This window comes from Nyctereutes procyonoides, unplaced genomic scaffold (genome assembly GCF_905146905.1).
Source record: "Nyctereutes procyonoides isolate TBG_1078 unplaced genomic scaffold, NYPRO_anot_genome, whole genome shotgun sequence".
NCBI lineage: Eukaryota > Metazoa > Chordata > Mammalia > Carnivora > Canidae > Nyctereutes > Nyctereutes procyonoides.
The window spans coordinates 6,482,482-6,506,045 of record NW_026575132.1 but is presented as its reverse complement, the minus strand read 5'-3'; the positions used below and the strand labels follow the sequence as shown (position 1 = coordinate 6,506,045).

The 23,564-nt window shown below is 34.4% G+C and overlaps 1 protein-coding gene across 1 annotated transcript in view; it reads left to right on the top strand.

Moving 5' to 3' along the window:
• Positions 1-23,564, top strand: part of PGAP1 (post-GPI attachment to proteins inositol deacylase 1) — a 73,608-nt gene that overhangs the window by 5,586 nt on the left and 44,458 nt on the right. Inside the window, exons 2-7 of the mRNA XM_055345424.1 lie at positions 533-686; positions 6,256-6,431; positions 13,953-14,124; positions 17,469-17,626; positions 20,201-20,253; positions 21,052-21,118. Of these exons, the coding sequence (XP_055201399.1) occupies positions 533-686; positions 6,256-6,431; positions 13,953-14,124; positions 17,469-17,626; positions 20,201-20,253; positions 21,052-21,118 (780 nt within the window). The remainder of the gene's footprint in view (positions 1-532; positions 687-6,255; positions 6,432-13,952; positions 14,125-17,468; positions 17,627-20,200; positions 20,254-21,051; positions 21,119-23,564) is intronic.

The window sequence follows — 23,564 nt, the reverse complement described above, 5'->3', positions numbered from 1 at the left end:
GTAAGTAAATGAGAGACATTACAAGACAGTTTAAAATAGCAAAAAAGAATCAATTTTATAATGGAAAGGTTTTATCATTTCTAAGTATAATTGATACTGATACTATGTTAAATGCATTTCCAGTTATATTAGATGTAACTTGCAGGAATGTAATGGATAGTTAAAATATAATTATATATATAATTATATTTTATATATATATAATTAGCATGTAACTTCCTGACATACCCCAATATTTTTCTTTTATTAGTGGCTATTTTGAATAATGTGTATTCATTAGAATTTCAGGTAGTTCCATTTTATGCATTCCTGAAGACTACATGGTTCAAAATTCACTCAAGACAAATTCTACATATGAATAAACTAAAAGTAAAACTTAGTGCAGTTTTATCATCAGTAACATTTTTATACTATACTTTTTTTTTTACTATACTGTTTCAATGTGTATAATTCAGAATTGGTCACAGTTGACTGAATTGTATTAATACAACTGATTAAACTGAAATTGCCTTTTTATTTATTTTTGCTGCAGAAAATAGAACTTCCAAAGAAACTGGCAAAACGCTATCCTGCATATGAATTATATCTTTATGGAGAAGGATCCTATGCTGAAGAACACAAAATTCTCCCTTTGACAGGTATTCCAGTTCTCTTTCTTCCTGGTAATGCTGGAAGTTATAAGCAAGGTAAGTCTTGGAAGTAAATTTTAAAAGCTATAAAATTCTATTGGAGAATTTATCAGGTACATACTCTGTGTTACATACTGTGCGAGGCACACTGGGAGACACAAATATGTGACATTATGTCTGAGAGAAAAAAATGTGAGTACAAAAAATAGTTGAAGACCACTTAGAGAAGAGTAAGAAGGAGAAAAAGAACAGGATAGAGTGGTAGGATAAATGATACAGGGATTCAGGAATTAGCAGAAGAAAGGTTTGTGTTGGAAATGGAAGGTACAGAAAACATACCCCAAAACAGTGATTTGAGAAGTAAATCGGTGTTTGTTTTGCTAAACAAGAGAAAAGATTGGTTTCTTTCTTTTGGAGTTATTTTAATTAGATCTGGAAATACTGATGGGAACTCAGAAAGGGAAGTTTAATGTATAGATCCCAAAATGAATGTTGGCCTAGAGAAAATAGCCATTCTTTCTGGCATAACAATTAACTAATCTGGAAGTAATTTCATTTAAAATGAGCTTTTTGGTTATTAACTGGTATATTCTTTTATATGATAAGAATAGGATTCTTTCAACATTTAGTATAATTACTTACATGTGATGCATTTATCTAGTAAATAATTGTGTTTTAGGTATTAGGGATCCAAAACAGACCAAGATAGATAATATCTCTCCCTCTCATTAAACTTATATTTTTGTTGGGAAGACAGCCATCAAATAAATAATGTTAAAAGTAACATTAAGTTAAGTAATGTTAAAAGTTAGAAAGATCATGGAATTGAGCCCTGAGCAGGGAGTCTGCTTCTCCCTCTCCTTCTGAGCCTCCTCTGCATTTGTGCTGTCTCTCTCTTGTGCGCTCTCTCTCTCTCTCAAATAAATAAATCTTTAAAAAAGAAAGTTAGAAAAATAAAACACAGGGATAGAGGATAAATAGGATCAGAAGGTGGCTAGTTTAGTTGAAGTGGCCAGGAAAGGTCAGGATGAGGATGTAACATTTGAGCAGAGGCTTGAATGTAGCTAAGAAACTGAGGTATGTGACTCTTTGGGGAAAGACCCTGAGGCAGGAACATGCTTGGTACGTTCAAGGCCATGAACCTAGAGACAGTGGCAAGAAATGAGGGAAAAGTAGCTACAAACTATATCATATAAGCTGTGGAAGAGACTGAATTTTTCATCCGAGTGTGACTGGAAATTTTTAGAGGGTTTTGGGTAGGAAATGATATAATCTAATTTTTCTGTTTTTAATCTTTGAAATATAACACATATACAGAGAAATGTGTAGAATATAGATACTCAGTTAAAAATTATTATAAAGTGAATGCCCATAGAACTGAAACCTAAGTCAAGAAGTAGAAGATTGCCAATACCGTGGAAACCCCCCTGAATGCTCCTTCCTGATAAAATTTTCTACCCTCTTTTCTAGAGGTAATCACAATCCAAACTTAAGGATAGTAGTTTCCTTGATTTTTATTGTTTTAGTATCTAAATATGCGTCTCTGTCTCTAATACAATCTACTTTTACGGGATTATTTTTAAACTTTGTAACATAGCATAAACATTTAGTATGTATTCTTTTGTGTTTGGCTTTTTCCACTCAACGTTTTAAAAATTCATCCAAGTTGTGGTATGAGCTGTGATTTGTTCATTTTCCTCACTCTGTATCATCCCATTATATGACTATACCTAGTTTGGACATTTGTGTTATTTACAAGCAATTACAAGTAACGAACATTTTTCACCTTTGGATCACATAAACCCATGCTCCTGTAAGATGTTTACTGTAATAGAATTTCGTGTCAAAGGTTATGTGTATCCTTTTAATTTTACTGTTTGTGTTAATTTATACTCCCAGAAACAGTACATTATACTTCCTTTTGCTTCACATCCTTGACAGCATTGAAACTGTTAGATTTTTAAATTGTTTACAGTGGTAAGTGTGATTTATTTTTAAAAAATGATTATTTTGGCTTTGTTGTGTAGAGAATATGCTGCAAAGAGGCAAGAGTGGAAGAAGGAAAAATACTAAACATCATTAATCACCAGGGAAGTACAAATCAAAACCACAATAATGGATATCATTTCATACCCAGTAGGGTAGCTATAATCTAAAAGATAATAGGAAGTGTCATGAGGCTGTGAAGAAATTGAAACCCTTATACATTGCTGGTGGGAATATAAAATAGTAGAATCACTTTGGAAAAATAGTTTGGTAATTTTTCACAATGTTAAACATAGAGTTTTATGCTTAGTAATTCCACTATAGGTATCTTCCTAAGAAAAATGAAAACATACAGTCACGTAAAAACTTGTCTATAGATGTTTATAGCAACACAATTCAAAATAGCTAAAATGTAGAAACAACCCAAATGTCCATCAACTAAATAACAGATAAGTAAAATATATCCCTAAAACGGAATATTCTTCAGCAATAAAATGAATGAACCATAAAATAAGAAAATTACAGGCCAATATCCTTGATGAACATAGGTGCAGAAATCTTTAGCAACATATTAGCAAACCAAATCCAACAATACATGATCAAGTGGATTTATTCCAGAGATACAAGGAGGTTCAGCATCCACATATCCATATGATACAATTAAAGTAATACAATGAAAGATAAAAATCATATGATCATCTCAATAGATGCAGCAAAACCATATCACAGAATTCAGTATTCATTTATGATAAAAACTCAACAGAGTGGATATAGAGGATGTACCTCAACACAATAAAGACCATATATGATAGTCCTATAGCTAACATCAGACTCAATGGTGAAAAGCTGAAAGCTTTTCCTCTAATTTCAGGGACAAGACAAGAATGCCAAATTTTACCACTTTTTTCAACATAGTATTGGATGTCCTAGCCACAGCAGTAAAGCAAGAACAATTTTAAAAAGCCATCTAAATTGGAAAGGAAGAAATAAAATTGTCACTATTTGCAGGTAACATATATAGAAAACCCTAAAGACTCCACAAAAAGCTGTTAGAATTAACAAATGAATTTGGTAAAATGCAGGATACAAAATCAATATACAGGGAACTGTTGTTTCTGTATACTAATAAATAATCAGGGAAATTAAGAAAACAATCCCATTTATAATTGCATTGAAAAGAGAAAAAAACCTAGGAATAAATTTAACAAAGGAGCTCTACGAGATCTCTACATTGAAAATCTATAAGACACAGATGAAACAAATAAAACAAAAATACAAATAAATGGAAAGATATTCTCTGCTTATGGATTGGAAATATTAATATTGTTAAAGTGTCCATACTGCCAGAAGCAATCTATAGATTCTGTGCAATACCTATCAAAATTCCAATGGTGTACTTCACAGAAGTAGAACAAATTATAAAATTTGTGTGGTACCACAGAAGATCCTGAATAGCCAAAGCAATCTTGAGAAAGAACAAAACTGGACATGAACAAAAAAAACATGGAAAAAAAATGGAAAAAAAAAACCAAAAATGCTCCCTGATTTCAAACTGTACCAGAGCTGAGGTAATGAAAACAGTATTATATTGGTAGAAAAACAGACCCACAGATCAGTGGAACAAATTGAGAGCCCAGAAGTAAGCTCACATATATATGGTCAATTTATCTCTGATAAAAGAAACAAGAACATGCAATGGAGAAAGAACTGTCTCTTCAATAAATGATTCTGGGAAAACTGGACAGCCACAAGCAAAAGAGTGAAAGTAGGCCACTATCTTCCACCATGCACAAAAATTAACACCAAAGGGTTTAACAAACCTTTGCATGTAACACCGGAGTCCTTAAAACTGCCAGAAGAAAACACAGGCAGTAAGCTCCTTGACATCAGTCTTAGCAACATCTTTGTGGATCTCACTCCAAAGCAAGAGAAACAAAAGCAAAGATAAATAAATGGGACTACATCAAACTAAAAAGTTTCTGCACAGCAAAGGAAATCATTAAAATGAAAAGGCAGCCTACTCAATGGGGGAAGATATTTGTAAACCATATAAACAGGGGGTTAATATCCAAATATATCCAAAATATATTAAGAACTTACATAACAACGACAAAATGGACAAAGGATCTGAATGGACATTGCTCCAAAGATGACATACAGATCACCAATAGGCACATGAAAAGTTACTCGATATCAGTAATTGTTAGGGAAATGTAAATCAAAACTACTTTTTACCTCATACCTGTCAGAATGGCTACTATCAGACAAGAAATAATAGAAATGAAACTTGACCATTTACACATGGATGGACCTTGAGGGTATTATGCTAAGTGAAATAAATCAGAAAAAGACAAATACCATATGATTTCATTGATATGTGAAATCTTAAAGGAAAAAAAAGAATAAACAAAACAAACTCCTAGATACAGAGAACAGAGTATGGTTACCAGAGGGGAAGGGTGTTAGGAGTGAGAAAATGAATGAAGGGAGCCAAAAGTGTGGTAATACATGGTAAATAGATTTGTGGTGATGATCACTTTGTAGTGTATACAGATGTCAAATTATAAAACCGCACACTGGAAGCTTCTATAATAAAAAAGGAATGAATTAACTGATAACACGAATTACATGGTACAGTGTGGGTGAATCTTGAAAACACTCTAAGAGAAAGAAGCCAGTCATAGAAAACCATATATGTGATCCCATTTATAGAAATGTCTAGAATTGGCAAATCCATAGGGATAGAAAGTAAATTAGTACTTTCCAGGAATTGGGAGAAGAGGAATGAGAAGTGACTACTGATGAGTATAGGTTTTTCTTTTGGGAGTAATTAAAGATGCCTGAAGTTAGATTAGATTAGTAGAATTTTGTGAGTATAATGAAAATCATTGAACTGTACACTTTCACATAAGTTGTATGTGAATTATATATGTTTAGAAAAATGGAATGGCAAACAGGTATTTTGTTTGCTAAGCCATACATTGCAACTTTTAATGCCATTAATGCAATCAATTCACAAAATCTGTGAAATGGTTTACAGAGCAAAACCAAAAACAGTGTGGAAGCAGGTAGACCAGTGAGGAAACTATTGGAGTAGTTAAGGCAAGAGATGATGGTGTTTAGATTAGGAGGACATCATTGGAAATGGTGAGAAATGTTGATTGGGGATATATTTAGAAAGTAGAGGATGATAGGATTTACTGATGAATTGGATGTCATGTGTAAGGAAAAGGCCAATCAAGCACACATATCTAAAGTGATGAGCATACATTTCTTGTAGGAATTTTCTCATTCTTAAAATCCCAAAGTGTGATTTATTCATACAGATGGCCAACATTTCGTATCAAAAATTCTTCCCCTCCCTTTAGCTATTTTCCCTAATGAAGTGGAAGCAGGTAAAGAATGAATGACCTGTTTACTTTTTATTTAACTTAAATTTTAAAATACTGAGGGCACAAAACATACAATACAAACAATGGTTTGTTCTTCTAAATTGATACTATTGAAGGATGTCACCCTGAAGTAGGTTGTTTATGTTTGGAGTGTGGGATAAAGTTACTTGTTAAGAGACTTTGAAGCAAGAATGGATGCAACTTTTAAAAATTTTGTTTAATTTGCACTTTGCACTTTTTCTCTGCAGTTCGTTCTCTTGGTTCTATTGCACTTAGAAAAGCAGAAGACATTGACTTCAAGTACCACTTTGACTTCTTTAGTGTGAATTTCAATGAAGAACTGGTGGCACTGTATGGTGGAAGTCTTCAGAAACAAACCAAGTTTGTACATGAATGCATTAAAACAATTCTCAAACTCTATAAGGTAAGAAATAATGCAAATCAATAGTGACCACCTATTAGCATTTTTTATTTTTTAACATATTTTAAATCATTTGTTTATTTGGAAGTTGAAGATGATAGAAAGGTTTTTTTTTTTTCTTTTTTGGTGGGAGTCTGTTATTTTGAACTCAATGGTTTTTGAAGTTTAAATTGAATGTACAAGAAACCTCACATGAATTTAAGGGAAAATCTTTTTTTAACTTTATAAATTAGAAGTGCACTGAATTTTCTAAAGACCATTAGTATGGATATCTGCTTCTTGTTATGAATAACTGGTATTAGGGTAAACTACTTCCATACGTAAGCAACTATAACTAGTCAAAATATCTGAAGCACATGTTTTCAGATGTTGGACAACCAAGTAGTAAAGGACCATGACCCCTGAAAAAAGGAAAATATGTGAGGTAAGCTTCATGATTGCTTTGATTTTGTGCCTGAAAGCATTCCTCAGACCATGGGGTAAGTAGGTGGAGGTCAAAAAGAGTACATTTATATAACTGAGCCAAAGAAGGCCAAGATCAGAATTTGGGCTACTGGAGTTGTTAGATTTGTGGGTGGATATGAAAAAGAGGAAGACTAAGCAGAGCTAGAAGCTCTATAAATTTGGTATCTTTCAACTTTGAATGCAGTGCTACATATGCACGGGACAAGAAGCTACAAGGCAATAGCATACCAGGGAGAAGGTGGTGGGGTATGTCTACCTCAGGTGCAAGGAATAAGGGGCAATATATATTGTTAGAGAAATTTTAAGAGTGGAAAACATTCTGAAAATCATTATATGCCAACAATTCTAAACAGTATCAGGGATAAAATACTACTATACTACCTACTGAGGTGAGCCATTGCCTTCCATGGTATGCCACAGTGAAACTCCTAGCAAAAGAAAGCTACTGGAGAATTATGCCCTGACTGAGATTCCAGAGGTCACATGTGCTGGGAAATAGTTCTGATCAGCTACAATAGAAAGACCCAGTAGAACACATTGGATATTCATTTGAGATCCCAGAAAGGATGCAATTTAAGTATAGAGCTACTCCAGCTCTAACGTAAGAGCTCTTCTGGGATCCACTTTAATGTTTAACTATAAGCCTCAAAAATACTGAAGTTACGGATTTAAAGTAAAGGATACACATAACAAGAGAACAGATGGAGAATCTCAGCAGAGATATGGAAACTATTAAAAGAACAAAAAGGGCGATTTAGAACTGAAACAATATATATCAGATATGAAAGGTTAAGGGGGTGTCTGGGTAGCTCAGTCAGTGAAGTGTCTGACTCTTGATTTCTGCTTAGGTCATGATCTCAGGATTGTAAGATTGAGCCCTTTGTTGGGCTCTATGCTAGGTGTGGAACCTGCTTAAGATTCACTCTCTGCTCCTCCCTGCCTCTTAAAAAAAAAAAAAAAAAAGAAATGAAAAATTCAGCAGATAGGCTCCAAACAGATTGAATACTATAGAAGAGATCAGTGAATTTGAAGATAGGACAATAGGATGAAAAGGAAAGAGTCTTAACCTGTGGGACAAATTGCCTTGATGACCATAAATTTATGGTTTTTGTGGTAATACATACAACAGAATATTGCTCAGCCATCAAAAAGAATGAAATCGTGCCATTTGCAACAATGTAGATGGAACTGGCATGGTTTATACCAAGCAAAATAAGTCAGAGAAAGACAAGTATCATGTGATTTCACTTATATGTGCAATTTAAGAGACAAAACAGATGAACATTGGGGTAGGGGGAGAAAAAAAGAAGCAAATCATAAAAGACTCTAGCTATAAGAACAAACAGGGTTGATGGAGGGAGGGAGGGAGGTGGGGATGGGCCAAATGGGACTTGTTGTGATGAGCACTGGGTATTACATGTAAATGATGAATCACTACATTATATTCCTGAAACCAGTATTATTCTATATGTTAACTAGAATCTAAATAAAAACTCGAAAAAAATGAAAATGAAAATGCATCATCAGAATTTGTAAGATTAAAGTAGTTAATTTGTATGGTTAAAGTAGTTAGAAGAAATACTGTAGTCTTAAATATTTACATTAGAAAAGAACAAGGTTTAAAAACAATAACCCAGCCTTTCAACATTAGCTTAGAGAAAGAAGAACAAAGTAAACTCAGAGTACATGTAAGGAAACAATAAAGCTGAGAATGGAAATTGAGGAAACAGTATAGACAAACATTAGTGAGAAAAAAATGATACCAATTACTGATTCTTCTAAAAGATCTAAAAATTGATAAACCCATATCTACATTGATTAAGGAAAAAAAGGAGGGGAATACAAATTAACAATATTAGGAATGAAAGAAGGGAAATTTCTAGGACTCAGATGAAATTCTCAAATCCCTTGAAATATAAATTACAAAATAGACACAAGGAGAAACAAAATGTCTGTCTAGCCTTACATCTGTTTAAAATTTGTTGTTTTTAATTAAAAATCTTACTGCCAAGAAAACTAGAGCTAAATTACTTCAATGGTGAATTCTGTGACACATTTAAGGAAAAAATAATACCCATCTTATACAAACTAAGAAAATAGAGGAAGAAATAATACATTTAATTCATTTTAAGAAACCTGCAAACCCTGATTATCAAAATCAGATATTGACATTGTTTGAAAGGAAAATAGAGACCTAGTATTCCTCATGAATATAGATGTAAGATACTCAACAAGCAACTAGTCTATCAAACCCAGCAATATTTTAAAGTATAATATGACTACATAGGATTTATCCGAAGAATGCAAAGTTGGTTTAATATTCAAGTATAAATCAATATAATTTATCTAGGATCATCTCAATAGATAAAATTTATTCAGATACATTCAGCACCCATTCATGATTTAAGAAAAAAAATAGTGCATTAGTTATAGAAACAGGTTTAAGAACTATTTCTGTATTTGATAAGGTATTTATTGGATAAGATAAATAAGATGTAATCACAAAATGGAATTTCCATGTTATTCACAATAAATGCCTTTAGGGATGCTTGGGTGACTCAAGTCAAGTGTCTATCTTAGGCTCAGGTCATGATCCTAGGATCCTGGGATTAAGCCCTGAGTTGGGCTCCCTTCTCACGGGGGAGTCTGCTTCTCCCTCTCCCTTTGCCCCTCCCTCCTGCTCGTGCTCTCTCTTTCTCTCTCTCTTTTTCTCTCCTCAAATAAATAAATAAAATCTCTTAAAAATCGGGGATCCCTGGGTGGCGCAGCGGTTTGGCGCCTGCCTTTGGCTCAGGGCGCGATCCTGGAGACCCGGGATCAAATCCCACGTCGGGCTCCCGGTGCATGGAGCCTGCTTCTCCCTCTGCCTGTGTCTCTGCCTCTCTGTCTCTCTCTCTCTGTGACTATCATAAATAAATAAATAGAAGTTTGAAAAAGAAAAAAAAAATCTCTTAAAAATCCCAAAAAACAAAACAAAACAAAATCAGTAAATGCCATTTATGTTTTATGCCAGGTAGTTTTTCTTTTTTCCATTTTTCAGCTTCTATTTCTGCACCTAGCTGGTGCAGTAAGACCAGAAAAAGAAATAAAATTAATAAAGATCAAAAAGGAAGCATTAAAACTGTCTATATTCACAACTGATGTAAATATACAGAAACATTTAGAGGCACCGATATGGTTCAGCCGGTTAAGTGTCTGCCTTTGGCTCAGGTGGTCCTGAGATGGAGCCTGGAGTTGGGTTCCCTGCTTAATAGGGAACCTGCTCCTCCTCCTCCCTCTGCCTTTCCTCATGCTTGTGCTCTCTTGCTCTTTCTCTCTGTCAAATAAATAAGTAAAATCTTAAGAACTATTTAAAGGAATATACAAAAAAATTATTGAATTCATAAGTGAATTTAGCCAGATCACAGGAAAATGGTCAATATTCAAAAATCAGTGAACGAATGGAAAGTGAAATTTTAAAATGTATTTACAGTAGTATTAAAAATGCAATTCTTATGGATAAATTTAGCGAAAGATATGCAAGATCTGTACATTGAAAACTGCAAAACTTGCTGAAAGGAAATAAATAAATAAATAAATAAATAAATAAATAAATAAATAAATAAATAAAATCTTTAAAAAGAACATATAAATTCTTCCCAAATTAAGCAGTAGATTTAATGCACTACAAATCAAAATACCAGCAGGTGTTTTTTTTTTTAAAGATTCTATTTATTTATTCATAGAGACAGAGAGAGAGAGAGAGAGAGAGAGGCAGAGACACAGGCAGAGGGAGAAGCAGGCATCATACAGAGAGCCTGACGTGGGACTCGATCCAGGGTCTCCAGGATCACGCCCTGGGCTACAGGCGGCGCTAAACTGCTGCGCCACTGGGGCTGCCCTGTTTTTAAAAAAAAAAAAAAAAACTGAGAAACTTATGTGGAAATGCAAAGTACCTGAAAAAAGCCAAACTATGTTGAAAAAGAACAAAATTGGGGAACCTCCACTGCCTGATTTGAAGATTTAACTGTGTAGCTATAGTAATTCAGGCAGTGTGATATTCCTACGCATCTTGAAAATGAAATCTTTGCATTAGCCAGCATTTGAAAGTTATTTCAATAGCAAGTATTTTTTGAGCTTAAGTCTGTACTGAATCTTATAGGCAGAGACAAGCCAGATTAGATAGAGGACCTTCTATGTATCTGATATTTATTGGATAAGATAAATACGATGTGATTACAAAGTGAGATTTATCTCCCTAAATGGCATTCACAATAAATAATCATGTCTTTATTGTGTTGATAGTTCTTTTCCCTTCTGTTTTTTTTTTTTTGTTTTCATATTTTCCCTAGTGACTACATATTAAATTTACAATAGAACTAATAAACTTGGGGATCCCTGGGTGGCGCAGTGGTTTGGCGCCTGCCTTTGGCCCAGGGCGCGATCCTGGGGACCCGGGATCGAATCCCACATCGGGCTCTCGGTGCATGGAGCCTGCTTCTCCCTCTGCCTGTGTCTCTACCTCTCTTTCTCTCTCTCTCTCTCTCTCTCTCTCTCTCTCTGTGACTATCATAAATAAATAAAAATTTAAAAAAAAGAACTAATAAACTTTCTTTTAAATTAAGGCTTTTAGAAAGCAAGATTCCTGTTATAACTGGGTACAATAGGAATTCAGGACAATTAAATCTTGTTAAATGGATAGGATTTGAGTGTGGGAAAGTGAGAGAACATAGATGAAGAAACCTCATTTATTCATCACATGAATCTGCCTGCAATTATACCAATGAATAAACAGAAATCCAAACCCTCATGGACCATATGTTCTAGTGGGGAGAGGCAGATAGTAAACATCATAAATAAGAAAAGTATATACTATCTTATATAGTGATAAATAACAGGAAGAAAAATAAAACAGGGACATAGGGAGCAAAGGGTAGAGGACTAGAATTATAAATAAGGATGACCGGGGATCCCTGGGTGGCTCAGCGGTTTAGCGCCTGCCTTTGGCCCAAGGCGCGATCCTGGAGTCCCGGGATCGAGTCCCATGTTGGGCTCCCGGCATGGAGCCTGCTTCTCCCTCCTCCTGTGTCTCTGCCTCTTTCTCTCTATGTCTATCATAAATAAATAAATAAATCTTTAAAAGAAAGAAAAGAAAAGAGAAGAAAGAAGGATGACCAACGAGACCTCTGCTAAGAAGCAAACAGTTTGATAAAAATTAAAGAACATGAAGGTATCTAGGAAAAGAGTACTCCAGACAGAGGTAACAAATATACGAGGTAAGCACACGTGTGCTCTCTTGGAGAAAACAAACAAACAAAAAAGAACAGTAAACTACTGGCTGGAGCAGATATAATATGTTAGGAAAGGAAAAGTTGAAGGGAGGGCAAATTATAGAGCCTTGTAGGCAATTTTAAGAATTTTAGCTTTTATTTGAAGTGATACAGAAAGCCACTGCTGAGATTTTTGAGCAAATGAATGACATGTTCTGATTTAGGTTTTAACAGTATTCTGTGTGGTTTCGAGGTTAAACTAAAGGGACATAAAAGTGGAAGTAAAGAGACCAGTTAGGCTATTGCAGTAATTCAGGCAAGAAATAATGGTGGTTTGATCAAGTTGGTAGCATTGGAGGTGTTAAGAAATGGTCAGATGGCTATAAACATTAAAGGCAGCAAGATTTGTTGGCAGATCAAATATGGAAGGGCAACGTGAAACAAAAAGAATTGAGGATGACCCAAGGTTTTGGCTGAACAACTAGAAGTACTGAAATGCCATTAAGTAAGTTGGGGGGGAAATGTATGAGGGACAGATTTGGAGGAGATTAAGAGTTAAGTTTTAGGGGTGCCTGACTGGCTCAGTAGGTAGAGCATGTGACTCTTGATCTCAGGGTCATGAATTCATTCCACATATTGGGCATGGAACCTACTTTTAAAAAAAAGTTTTGTTTTAGATAGATTTATTTGAGATGCATGTTAGATATCCCAAGTGTAGTTAATATGCAGTTGAAGTTTAAGGTGAAAGTTCAAGAGAAGAGGGCCAGTCTGGAGATAATAACTTGAGGATTGACAGGATATGGGTGTATTTAAAGCCATGAGACTGGAAGAGATCATTAAGGAGTCAAGATACAAAAGAAGAAACTGAAGGACTGAGGCCTGAGTCATTCCCATATTTAAGAGATTAGGAGAGATGAGAAGGAAATAGCAAGAAACTAAAAAGGAGCAGCCAGTAAAGTAAGAGGAACCAGGAGAGTATGTTGTCAAGGAAACGAAATACATCATTTCAAAGAGGAAGAAGTAATCTAATGTCAAATCCTGCTGCTCAAGTAAGATAAGGATTGAGATTTGGCCATTAGATTTCTTGGTGCCTTGATAACAGTTTTGGAGTAGTGTTGAGGCAAAAGCCTGATTGGAAGGAGTTTAAGCATATGGAGGTTGAGAAATCGGAGACAGCATTACTGTATAGGCAGATTTTTGATGAATTATGCTATAGATATGCAGAGAAAGATATGGTCACTAAGGGCAAAGTGGGAGTAAAAAGAGTTTCTGATTTTTTTAAGGGAGAATAGAATTAAATCTATATACTACCAAGAATGACCTGGTAAGAGAGGAAGAAACAACAATGCAAGAAAAAAGTGAGAAGAATTGCTGGAACCATGTATTAGAGAAGGCCAAAGGGGATGGGTTTCAGAGCAGTTATGGAGGGTTTGGCTCGTTCTTTTTCTTTTCTTTTCTTTTCTTTTCTTTTCTTTTCTTTTCTTTTCTTTTCTTCTTTCTTTCTCTTTCTTTTTTTTTTCCTTCCATTTCTATCTTTTGAAACAGCTTCATGATATACTAGACCAAGTGTTCTGATTTGGGTTCAGACCAAAGCATAACTATTAAAAATATTTGGCAGAATACAAAATAGTATATATATACTAATTATGAGTAAATGAAAATGTATTTCTCTGTCTTATGCAAGGTTATATACATAGTTTAATTTTCTTTTTCCTATAAAGTAGCTCATATTTAGAGGGAAGTAGTTAGTGTTTTTTGTTATGATACTAAGACTTCATTATGCCTTGGTGATTTTTTTTTTTTTATACAGGGTCAAGAATTTGCTCCAAAAAGTGTGGCAATAATTGGTCATTCTATGGGTGGTCTTGTTGCAAGAGCATTGCTTACACTGAAAAATTTTAAACAAGATCTGATAAATCTTCTTATTACACAAGCCACCCCTCATGTTGCTCCTGTGATGCCATTAGACCGTTTCATAACAGGTTAGTACTATTACATAAACACTAACTGACCTCCCCGTTTTTTAGGATTAAACCAATCCTCACACCTACTTCTTTGAATGTGCTGCAGGTTTATCCATGTGTAAAGCAAGCAGCTCAGTTTCAAATTAACACCTCCATTTCTGAGCATCTTTGGGACTTTCAACTTAGGCTAATGAAACTGCTATTAGTTTTCCCTGTCCATAGTGTCTTACCATGGAGAGCATGTGTTTTATAATCTCTAGACACTTGGGCATCAGTTTAGTTATTTGGGGAGTGACTCTGTCTCTTAAAATATGTTTAAACTCTCCGTGTTTTGTTAACTCTTCCAGTACTCTATTTAAAATAAGCTTATATTTAAGTAAAACAGTAAAAATGAATAGATCTGCCAGCACTTTATATGATGAGATAAAATTGCTAATACTTATTACTATATGTTGGACATTGTATTAAGGACTTTACATGATGTATTATTATTTCACTTGATGCTTAGAACAGTCCTTTGAAGTAGGTTCCATCTGCATGTTTAGAGAAAGTCAGGTATTATCTTCACAGTTTATTGGAATATTGTAGGATAGAAGAAAGTTTTGAAAACAAGGAATTCTTTTTTCCTGATCAGTAAATTTATACCATTTCTTACTCTATCAAAATTTGCATTATCTTAATTTTGATGAAAATGAGAAATATACCTCAGTGACATCAAACCAAAGCACCCATTTTAACATAACATTATCAAGGAGTAATTTATTTGCTGGAATATCTGGCCCAATGGTACCTACAGTGAAGTTTAATTTTTTTCCTTATTACATTTAAAACTTTGCCTGTAGAAATCCTTCAGTAAAAAATTTTAGTTTCAGTGAAGTTGCTTAAACTTGCTTTACTAATTCTAATAATTACAAATGACTTACAGGTTTAGGGGGAAAAAAATCATAGGCATAGACAAATCATACTACTGTGTCATCACAATCAAGAACTTTCTTTATTGGGATCCCTGGGTGGCGCAGCGGTTTGGTGCCTGCCTTTGGCCCAGGGCGCAATCCTGGAGACCCGGGATCGAATCCCACATCGGGCTCCCAGTGCATGGAGCCTTCTTCTCCCTCTGCCTGTGTCTCTGCCTGTCTCTCTCTCTCTGTATGTCTATCATAAATAAATAAAAATTTAAAAATTGTTTTAAAAAAAAAGAACTTTCTTTATTACATTTTATATGGATGAGCCATGTATGGTAAATTAGAATTACTCATATCTTCAAAAACTCTTTGAGGAAAGAGCTTTCAAAAGAATCTGATTTTATTGTTTTTGAAGAGTAGCAATGGTCTGTCTCTAGAAGGTTCAAGCTGAAAGTAATTCTTAGGGTTAGGTTGCCTTTCTGTAATTAGCAAGCCTCAGGGATCCCTGAGTGGCTCAATGGTTTAGCGCTTGCCTTTGGCCCAGGGCGTGATCCTGGAGTCCCGGGATCGTGTCCCATGTCGGGCTCCCAGCATGGAGCCTGCTTCTCCCTCCTGTGTCTCTGCCTGCCTCTCTCTCTCTCTCTATCATAAATAAATAAATAAATAAATAAATGAATGAATGAATGAATGAATGAATGAATAAATAAATAATAAATAAATCTTAAAAAATAATTAGCAAGCCTCTTTATTCTGTATATATTTCATATTTCATTAAGCCAGAATTAGAGTGAAAAAACAAAAGTTCAGAGTGGAAGATCTTAGGTTTTTAGAAGACCTGTATGACCTTCAGAAGTACATTCCTTGATGGAAATTCTGCCTTAAATAGAAGAAAGGAAACTGCAATGGGCTCTGGACTTTAGAGGGCCCTGCTCTGTCTGGCATTGCTATTCTCCATATGATGAGGAGTATATAAGCCCAGCAGCCTTCCTCCCCACGTGCAGGCTGTGCTTTTACTTCTGGATAGATCATCTAGGTAACCAGGCCTTCAGACTTTTCTTCCCTGGCATGTGTGAATCTGTCCTGAGGGCAGGGATGTAAGTAAGTTTGAGTTGTGGCTAAGGGATGACTCTGCATGAGGTACAGATAGAGCTTGGATATCTTGTACCTTATAGTGCAGGATGAGGTTGGGATGGGAAGAAACGATAGTACACTGATGGGTCAGAGATTGTCCTTCCTGTGCTGTCATAATCTAGTGTCCATCTCTGAGATGTCCTGGAGTTTGTAATTTGAACTTGGCCTTCCAGTTTATTTTGATGATATATTTGTCAAGGTAGGCAGAGACAATAGATTTGATTTAACAGTTTGTTATCTGGAATTTTTACTTTTAAATATTTGGGCATGAGGCCTATGTACCCCATTGATACTCTTGTCCCAGGACCTGCAGATGTTAGGAATGGATCTGCTTAGTCACATTCTAAGTAAATACTGCTGAGATCTTTAATGGGAGGAGTTTGCTGTTCCGAAATATTTGAAGCCCTCAATGAGATCAAATGCCAGGATGAAAGTACATTAAAGTTTGATAATTTGGAAGAGGAAGTAAGAACTCCTCTGCCCCCATCTCAGATCTTTGACACTATTTTTTCTCATCTTCCATAGATAAAATGGAAAAATTGCAGATTGTTCCTGTTGAGCTACTTGTTACTCTAAATGCGTAGAACCTTCTTAACCCTTAGATTTTCCACAGCAGGGGATCCCTGGGTGGTGCAGCGGTTTGGCGCCTGCCTTTGGCCCAGGGCGCGATCCTGGAGACCCGGGATCGAATCCCACATCAGGCTCCCGGTGCGTGGAGCCTGCTTCTCCCTCTGCCTGTGTCTCTGCCTCTCTCTCTCTCTGTGACTATCATAAATAAATTTAAAAAAAAAAAAAAAGATTTTCCACAGCAGCATTGAGTCCCAAGACAAAAGTGATTGTAATTGTCCTGTGATTGTATTTTAAAAACTTAAATAGTATTTCAATAGTGGCTGGCCATAGTAGAGAGCTGCTTAGCTCTCACAGTGCCATGAGTAGAAAGATCTACAATTCTTTAGCATAGTGAACTTGTATCTTTGGAAGAATTTTAGGAGTTTCTACTTGGTATACTGTATAGCTCATGATTTAGCAGCATCTTCGTAAGATGTACAGACTTGTTTGCATCTGGGCTTATGAAAGCTAATAAAGTTTGCATGTCTTTTTTTCTTTATTGATCCCTTCAGTAGCTCTTAGTATTTGTAGTCTTATTTAATGGGAAAACAGACTATGTGTAAAGATACTGATTTTACTCAGAATAGAGAAATGTGAATAACATTGTTTATAGACCGTTCAGTATGGCTTAAATAGAAATTCAGTTTAATATTAGTATCATACCTTATTGGTACAGGGAACAACTACTAATTTTTAATGTGTGTCTTTATTTCCTACCAGATTTTTATATGACTGTAAACAACTATTGGATTCTGAATGCTAGACACATTAATTTTACCACGCTTTCTGTAGCTGGAGGATTCCGGGATTACCAAGTTCGTTCAGGACTGACTTTTCTACCAAAATTAAGCCATCATACCAGTGCCTTATCCATTGTGGTAATCTTTTTTAAGCTTCTACTGAAATAGTAGCAGGATAGATACAATAGGGTATGAAAGGAGAAACATGTAGTTGTTTGAAAGTGACTACTGAGTTGGTGTAGTGCTATTTATGTATGTGCACATGTATGAGAGAAAATATGAAAGAATGAATATGAATATGTTGGGAAGGCATAGATGCATGGGTGCTTATGTCCACAGAAAGTGAAAAGGATCTTAGAAAGTTTGTGAAAATGACTTATTTATGAAAGTGACTCTTATGAATAATTGTTCCTTGTTTAAAATAAGTACCTACCCATCAATCAGAGTTTTAACTAAAAGAAAGTGTGGACTGAAGTCCAAGGGCCCCTTGTATTTGAGTGCTATATGCAGTAGAAATGGAATATCAAACTCTTGAATGCTAAACTTAAATAAAAGTTTACCAATTTTAAAATTTAAAAATTAGCTTTGATAGTATAATAGGACCCTGATTGATGAATTTGCTAATTATTCTTCCCTGCTAGGATATCAAGTATTTGGTCTTTAACTGGGATACATAGCCTTTGTAAAGTGAGTTCAAGTTTCCTTTTAGGACTTATTTTATATCTTATAGTTTTGATCTTGAAGTCTCCAGTTAAGATCTTAACTTTTTAACTCTATGCAGTATGTAGATATTGTATGTGGTATGTATACATGTGTATACTACATGTCATCTCCAAATATAACTTAATTTCTAAGAAAAATCCAGGGCTCCTTCTACTTTTTAGGAGATAGTGCTTTGATTCATGGTTGTTCTCTTCATAAATAGTCCCTTGCTTGGTTCATCGATTTCCCCACCTTAGATTATTTTTCATTTATTAAAAAATTATTATTGAATGCTTGCCACACATAGAATCAAAGTTATTAAGTCTTTGTGCTATTACCCACCATTTTCTTATTACGAGAGGAGTTGTGATATAACCATAATAGCTTTGAAACTAAATTGGTAAATCTCTGAAACCTCATAATATTGATATGAATCTTTTTATTTTATGTTAAATATTTGGGGCAGATATTTGCTGGAAGTCTTCAAAACACTATCAACTCCAATAAACACAGATATTTTAGTCATATAAAGTTAGATGTAATTATTTCCTAGACTTGGCCTGGAGCACGTTGCTGTATTGATGCCCCTTCCTACAGCCTATCTTTTAAAAAACTGGTTTCTTTAATTTTGTGTGTGTGTGTGTGTGTGTGTGTGTGTGTGTGCGCGCGCGCGCACATGTGCTTATGGCCCTCTTTTCTAATCCATTTGATAATTTGTTGCTTTTAAGGCAGCTTGTATTTCTGCATCTCTAATGAAAATATTTTACCTCTTAATGGAATTTTCTCAAACCTGGTTATTGTCTGAATTTTATTTAGTATTTTAGCCCCCAATTAGCTTGTAATCTTTCATATATCTACATGTATATTACTTTAAAAAAATAATTAAGAAACAATTTTTTAGTGATTATTTCAAGAATAGTTAATTGGCATTTGTATCCATTGGGACTAGAAAAAATTAAGTTAGAGATCTTGATCATATTAGTTATTAGTAAGTTAGGCTGAACTGCTGTAATACACAGTCATACAGATAATGGCACCTAAACATTTTGTTTCTATACCCGCCCTAGGTATGTATTTAAGTTGGTGGGTGGTTTTTGAAGGAGTTCTGTTAAGGGACCCAGGCTCCCAGTAAGCAACCCTTTCTTGAATGCAGAGAGAGATGCTGTGAAAAATACCAGATTTACTTAATGTTTCCTGTTTTAAGATGCTATTCATAAGAAAGTCATTGTCTGGTATAAAAAGGAATCTCCAGTTCTTGAAGGGTGCTGTGCCATTGTTAGGTAGTCTTCTTCAAACTGTTGTCTTTTTAAGGAGCTTTTTGCTGTTATGTCTCTAACTAGTAGTATATATCCTAATCTAGGGATTTTTTCAAATTAAGTCTCTCTGGACCATACTTGTAAGAGTCTGATATGGGGGCACCTGGGTGGCTCAGTCTTTTAAGTGGCTGACTCTTGATTTCGGCTCAGGTCATGATCTCAGATCATGAGATCCAACCCCATGTCAGACTCCATGCTGGATGTGGGGCATGCTTCAGATTCTCTCTCTCTCTCTTAAAAAAATCTGATTTGATAGCTTTGGAATTGTGATCAGGCATATTTATTTTGAAAAATCTCTCCAAGTCTGAGTATTTCTCAGGCACGCCTGATTAAGAAGTAACATCTTAGAATTTACCAGGGATAGTCTTAGTCAGAACTAAAATTACTAAGATAATTGTGATTTATTAAAGAATCATAGAAATTAAACTTGAGTAAGGAATCGATGGATGTTTTAATAATTTTTAAAGGATAATTTAAGCTTGACTAAGTAGTAATGACAATGATTTTATGCAGGAACTACCTTAATATTTTTGGGTCACCTTTCTAAGAATGTATCATTTAAATATGTCTGTGCATCATAAAATATTGAAACTAATGTTATGTGTTTCTAAATATTAGCTAATGAGAATTTCAAACTTGGGAGAGTAACAAATGTGCTTTTCTTAAGTTGGATTTTTTTTTCTTGTTCTTTTAGAGTTCAGCAGTGCCTAAGACGTGGGTCTCAACAGACCACCTCTCCATTGTGTGGTAAATTAATATAACTGTGGTCCTTTTTTCTCATCCGTGCATTGATTGGTTTGTTAGCTTTGTATTAGTACTTTACTCATAAATAAAGATTTGATAGAAAGATAAGACTTAAGGGCTTAGAACTCTGACCTTGGTTTTTGGTCTCAGTTGATCAAGTTTCCTCTTGAGGAACCACTAGCATGAGTCTCAAATGAAGCTGGAATCAAATATCAAAATTATTTAGAGTTTGTCATAGTTGGGCAGAATCAAAGGTACTTGTGATAGCACCTTCTGAGCTCTTGGCCAGTCACCAAACTCAGGGACTTGGTGAATATAGCATTAATTATTGTAGAACAGCACATGAAAAAACAAGTAGGAGTTAGATTTACCTTTAATATAAATAGATTAAATAAGGGTCAAGAAATACATAGACCCCAGTATCTTATTGCTACATGTTTTGGCTTAAATATTCTTTTTTCACTTCCCTCTGGCCGTGCAGTCCGTGGTGTCTGCAAGAAGCACAAGTTTAGACACACAAAGATGGGGCAGACAGTTGTCCATAGCTGGGGTGGACAAGGAGACTTGGGAAAAAAAGAAGAACCCTGATAGTTCCATTGTCAAACATCTAGGAGGATTTAATTTGCTTTATTTTTATGTGTTTATGACTTTAAGGTACATGTTTAATAATAATGATTTATTAAATACTTTTAGAGTTTAGAGCAATAAACTCACTTATTCCATTAAGTAATAGAATTATGCATATTTGTATGAAAAGTATGTATTTTTTAAAAGTTTCATTTATAACATTTTATTCTTTAGGTGTAAACAATTACAGTTGACTACAATTCGAGCATTCTTTGATCTTATTGATGCTGATACTAAACAAGTATGTATTTTTAAGCTAAAAGTTACTTCATTAAAGTAAAAGCTTTTGTTACAGCGGAATGGATTTAATACTTTTTTTTTTACTTTCATAAAAGCAGAAGCTTTTTATATATTGATATAATATATCAATATATACTTAGTTTCAAATTAGAAATATATTTTTATCTGGTAATACTTTGATCACTATTAGTAATTAATAGAATGCAATGAAAATGAAAAAGTGAAAAGATACGCTAAATCTTCCTCCAGTTATTTCCCTTTACTTGTTTAAAATTTGATATATATCCTTTTAACTTTTATTTAACTTAAGGAAAATCCTTACTGCAAACTATTTTATCTTTTTTTTTTTTTTTTAGTAATATGTTCTAAACTTCATGATCTACCTTATTAGACATTTTTGTTTAAATTTATTTTTAAAAAAGCATCTTTACCTTTCTGGTAAGGTCAGATGTCTTCATTCATTGACTAACCCAAGCTCATCAGAACTTAAAATATGTATTTTTAGTAGCTGAATGTTTCCTGTAATGAAATTTCACTTATAAACAGCACAAACCAGTGATTTTCCAAGTTGTTCAATTAGCAGGACACCGGAAATCCTAGTGCCATTTATGGAACATCATATTACTCTTTCATCTCTTTCTTGTCTTCCAGCAGATATATAGTATGGGCATTAAGGATTTAAACAAAATTTAGGGAATTCTATCCATGAACTTAAATCTCTCTGAATTGGGAACAGATTTTCTTTTTCATCTTAAGCAACATTTTTTTTTTTTAAACCTTAGGACATCTTGTAGTCCTTCTCTGTTTCATAGAAACCTGTTTTGGGAACTGTGGCTATGGCTTCTCCCTTTGGAAAAAAAGTTCCTTGTGTATTAGGTAATTTGCTTCATTATGGGAAAGTATTTAGCTCAGATATTTTTGGATTCTTTCCCTTGAAGGCTCCAGTTCTTTCAGAGACTAGTATGTGTGGCCTCTTTCTCAATAGGTCTCTAGGTAATGCTTTCCTTATTGTGTCTTAGAACTTTGCTCCTATAAGACTTTTTCTCTCTTGGAAGTGGGGTAGTGTTTGTGTTTTTTCCTTAAACCCTTCAAGAAGCTGCAGAACTACTATTAGAATCATAGATACTTATCTCTCTCCTGAAGAATACAATAAAACAGAGACACCCCCCCCCAAAAAAAGAGAGAAACCCAAATTGTGTGTTATCACATTTTAAGCCATAAGATACTTATTTAAGTTAGTATATTGATTAAAGTAAATCAGCTTTATAGAATTAACACTATGAATTGATCATGGAATGCATTTTTCAGTTTTTCAACCTTGTTTTGTGAGTCTTAACTATGGCTAATGTTTTTTAGTTTGAGAGAATGCAACTAGATATAGCAGTAGAATCTATTAAAATTCCAAGAGCAGTTGTATTTGGAATGATATTTGGTAGGCTTAGGAAAAAGCCCATTTCAATCTGTGAGGAACAGTAGTATCACAGACAGGCATATATTTTTAAAATTATACATAAAACTAATTTTTTTGTATAGTTGACACACTACATAAAACTAATTTTAATAAATCTTGTTTTCCATTAAATCCTGAGATAAAATTTTTAATACTAATCTATAATAAATTATAATTCTGGATAGATAAGTATTTTACAGACACATTTTAAGGGACAAATGAGAAATTTTTGATAACTAATATTGCTAAGAATCAAAATATGAAACTGAGTTTTGTTTCACAAAGTCACATATATAATGGGCTGGTCTAAACGTTAGACAATAAAAAATTAGGATATGATTGCTATTCCTCAAGAAGATATTAAGAAGAGAAGCAAACATATATACAGGGAAACCACAACTCAAAGCATAATTAGTCCCAAACATGTGGTACAAAGGAATCAGAATTAAAGAATAATTTCTGATGGTTATCAGCATAAAACACATAGCTGGAAACTTACGAGTGGATAGAGTCCATAGAGAGTAAGGATGGGAGAGTCCTGAGTTAAACTGAAATGTTGGCAAAAAGACCAATTACTTTCAGTTGATTGCAAACAGATGTGGCTGCTTTAAAAAAATCAACACTAGTTTTATATTAGATTGAGTTGATTGAAGTATTGAGTCTGCATCAATGAAGATAAAATTTCCACTGCTCTCTACCATAGTTACACAATTATCTAAAGAACTATATTCTATGTTGGATGTTGTATTATAAGGAGGACATTAACAAACTTGAGTTTATCCAGGGAAGGCAGTCAGGGTAGTGAAGGTTTGAAACAGTTCCCTGAAAAAGATGATGTATATAACAGTCTTCAGTTTCTTGAAGGGCTGCCCCTAACTTAGTTTATCAAAGTAACAGGGAATGAGATTTGCTCTAAATATGGCAGAGCATTTTCCTCATAGGAATTGTTAAAATTGGGATGTGCAGTCTTTCACAACAGCAAGTTAGAAATAAATGT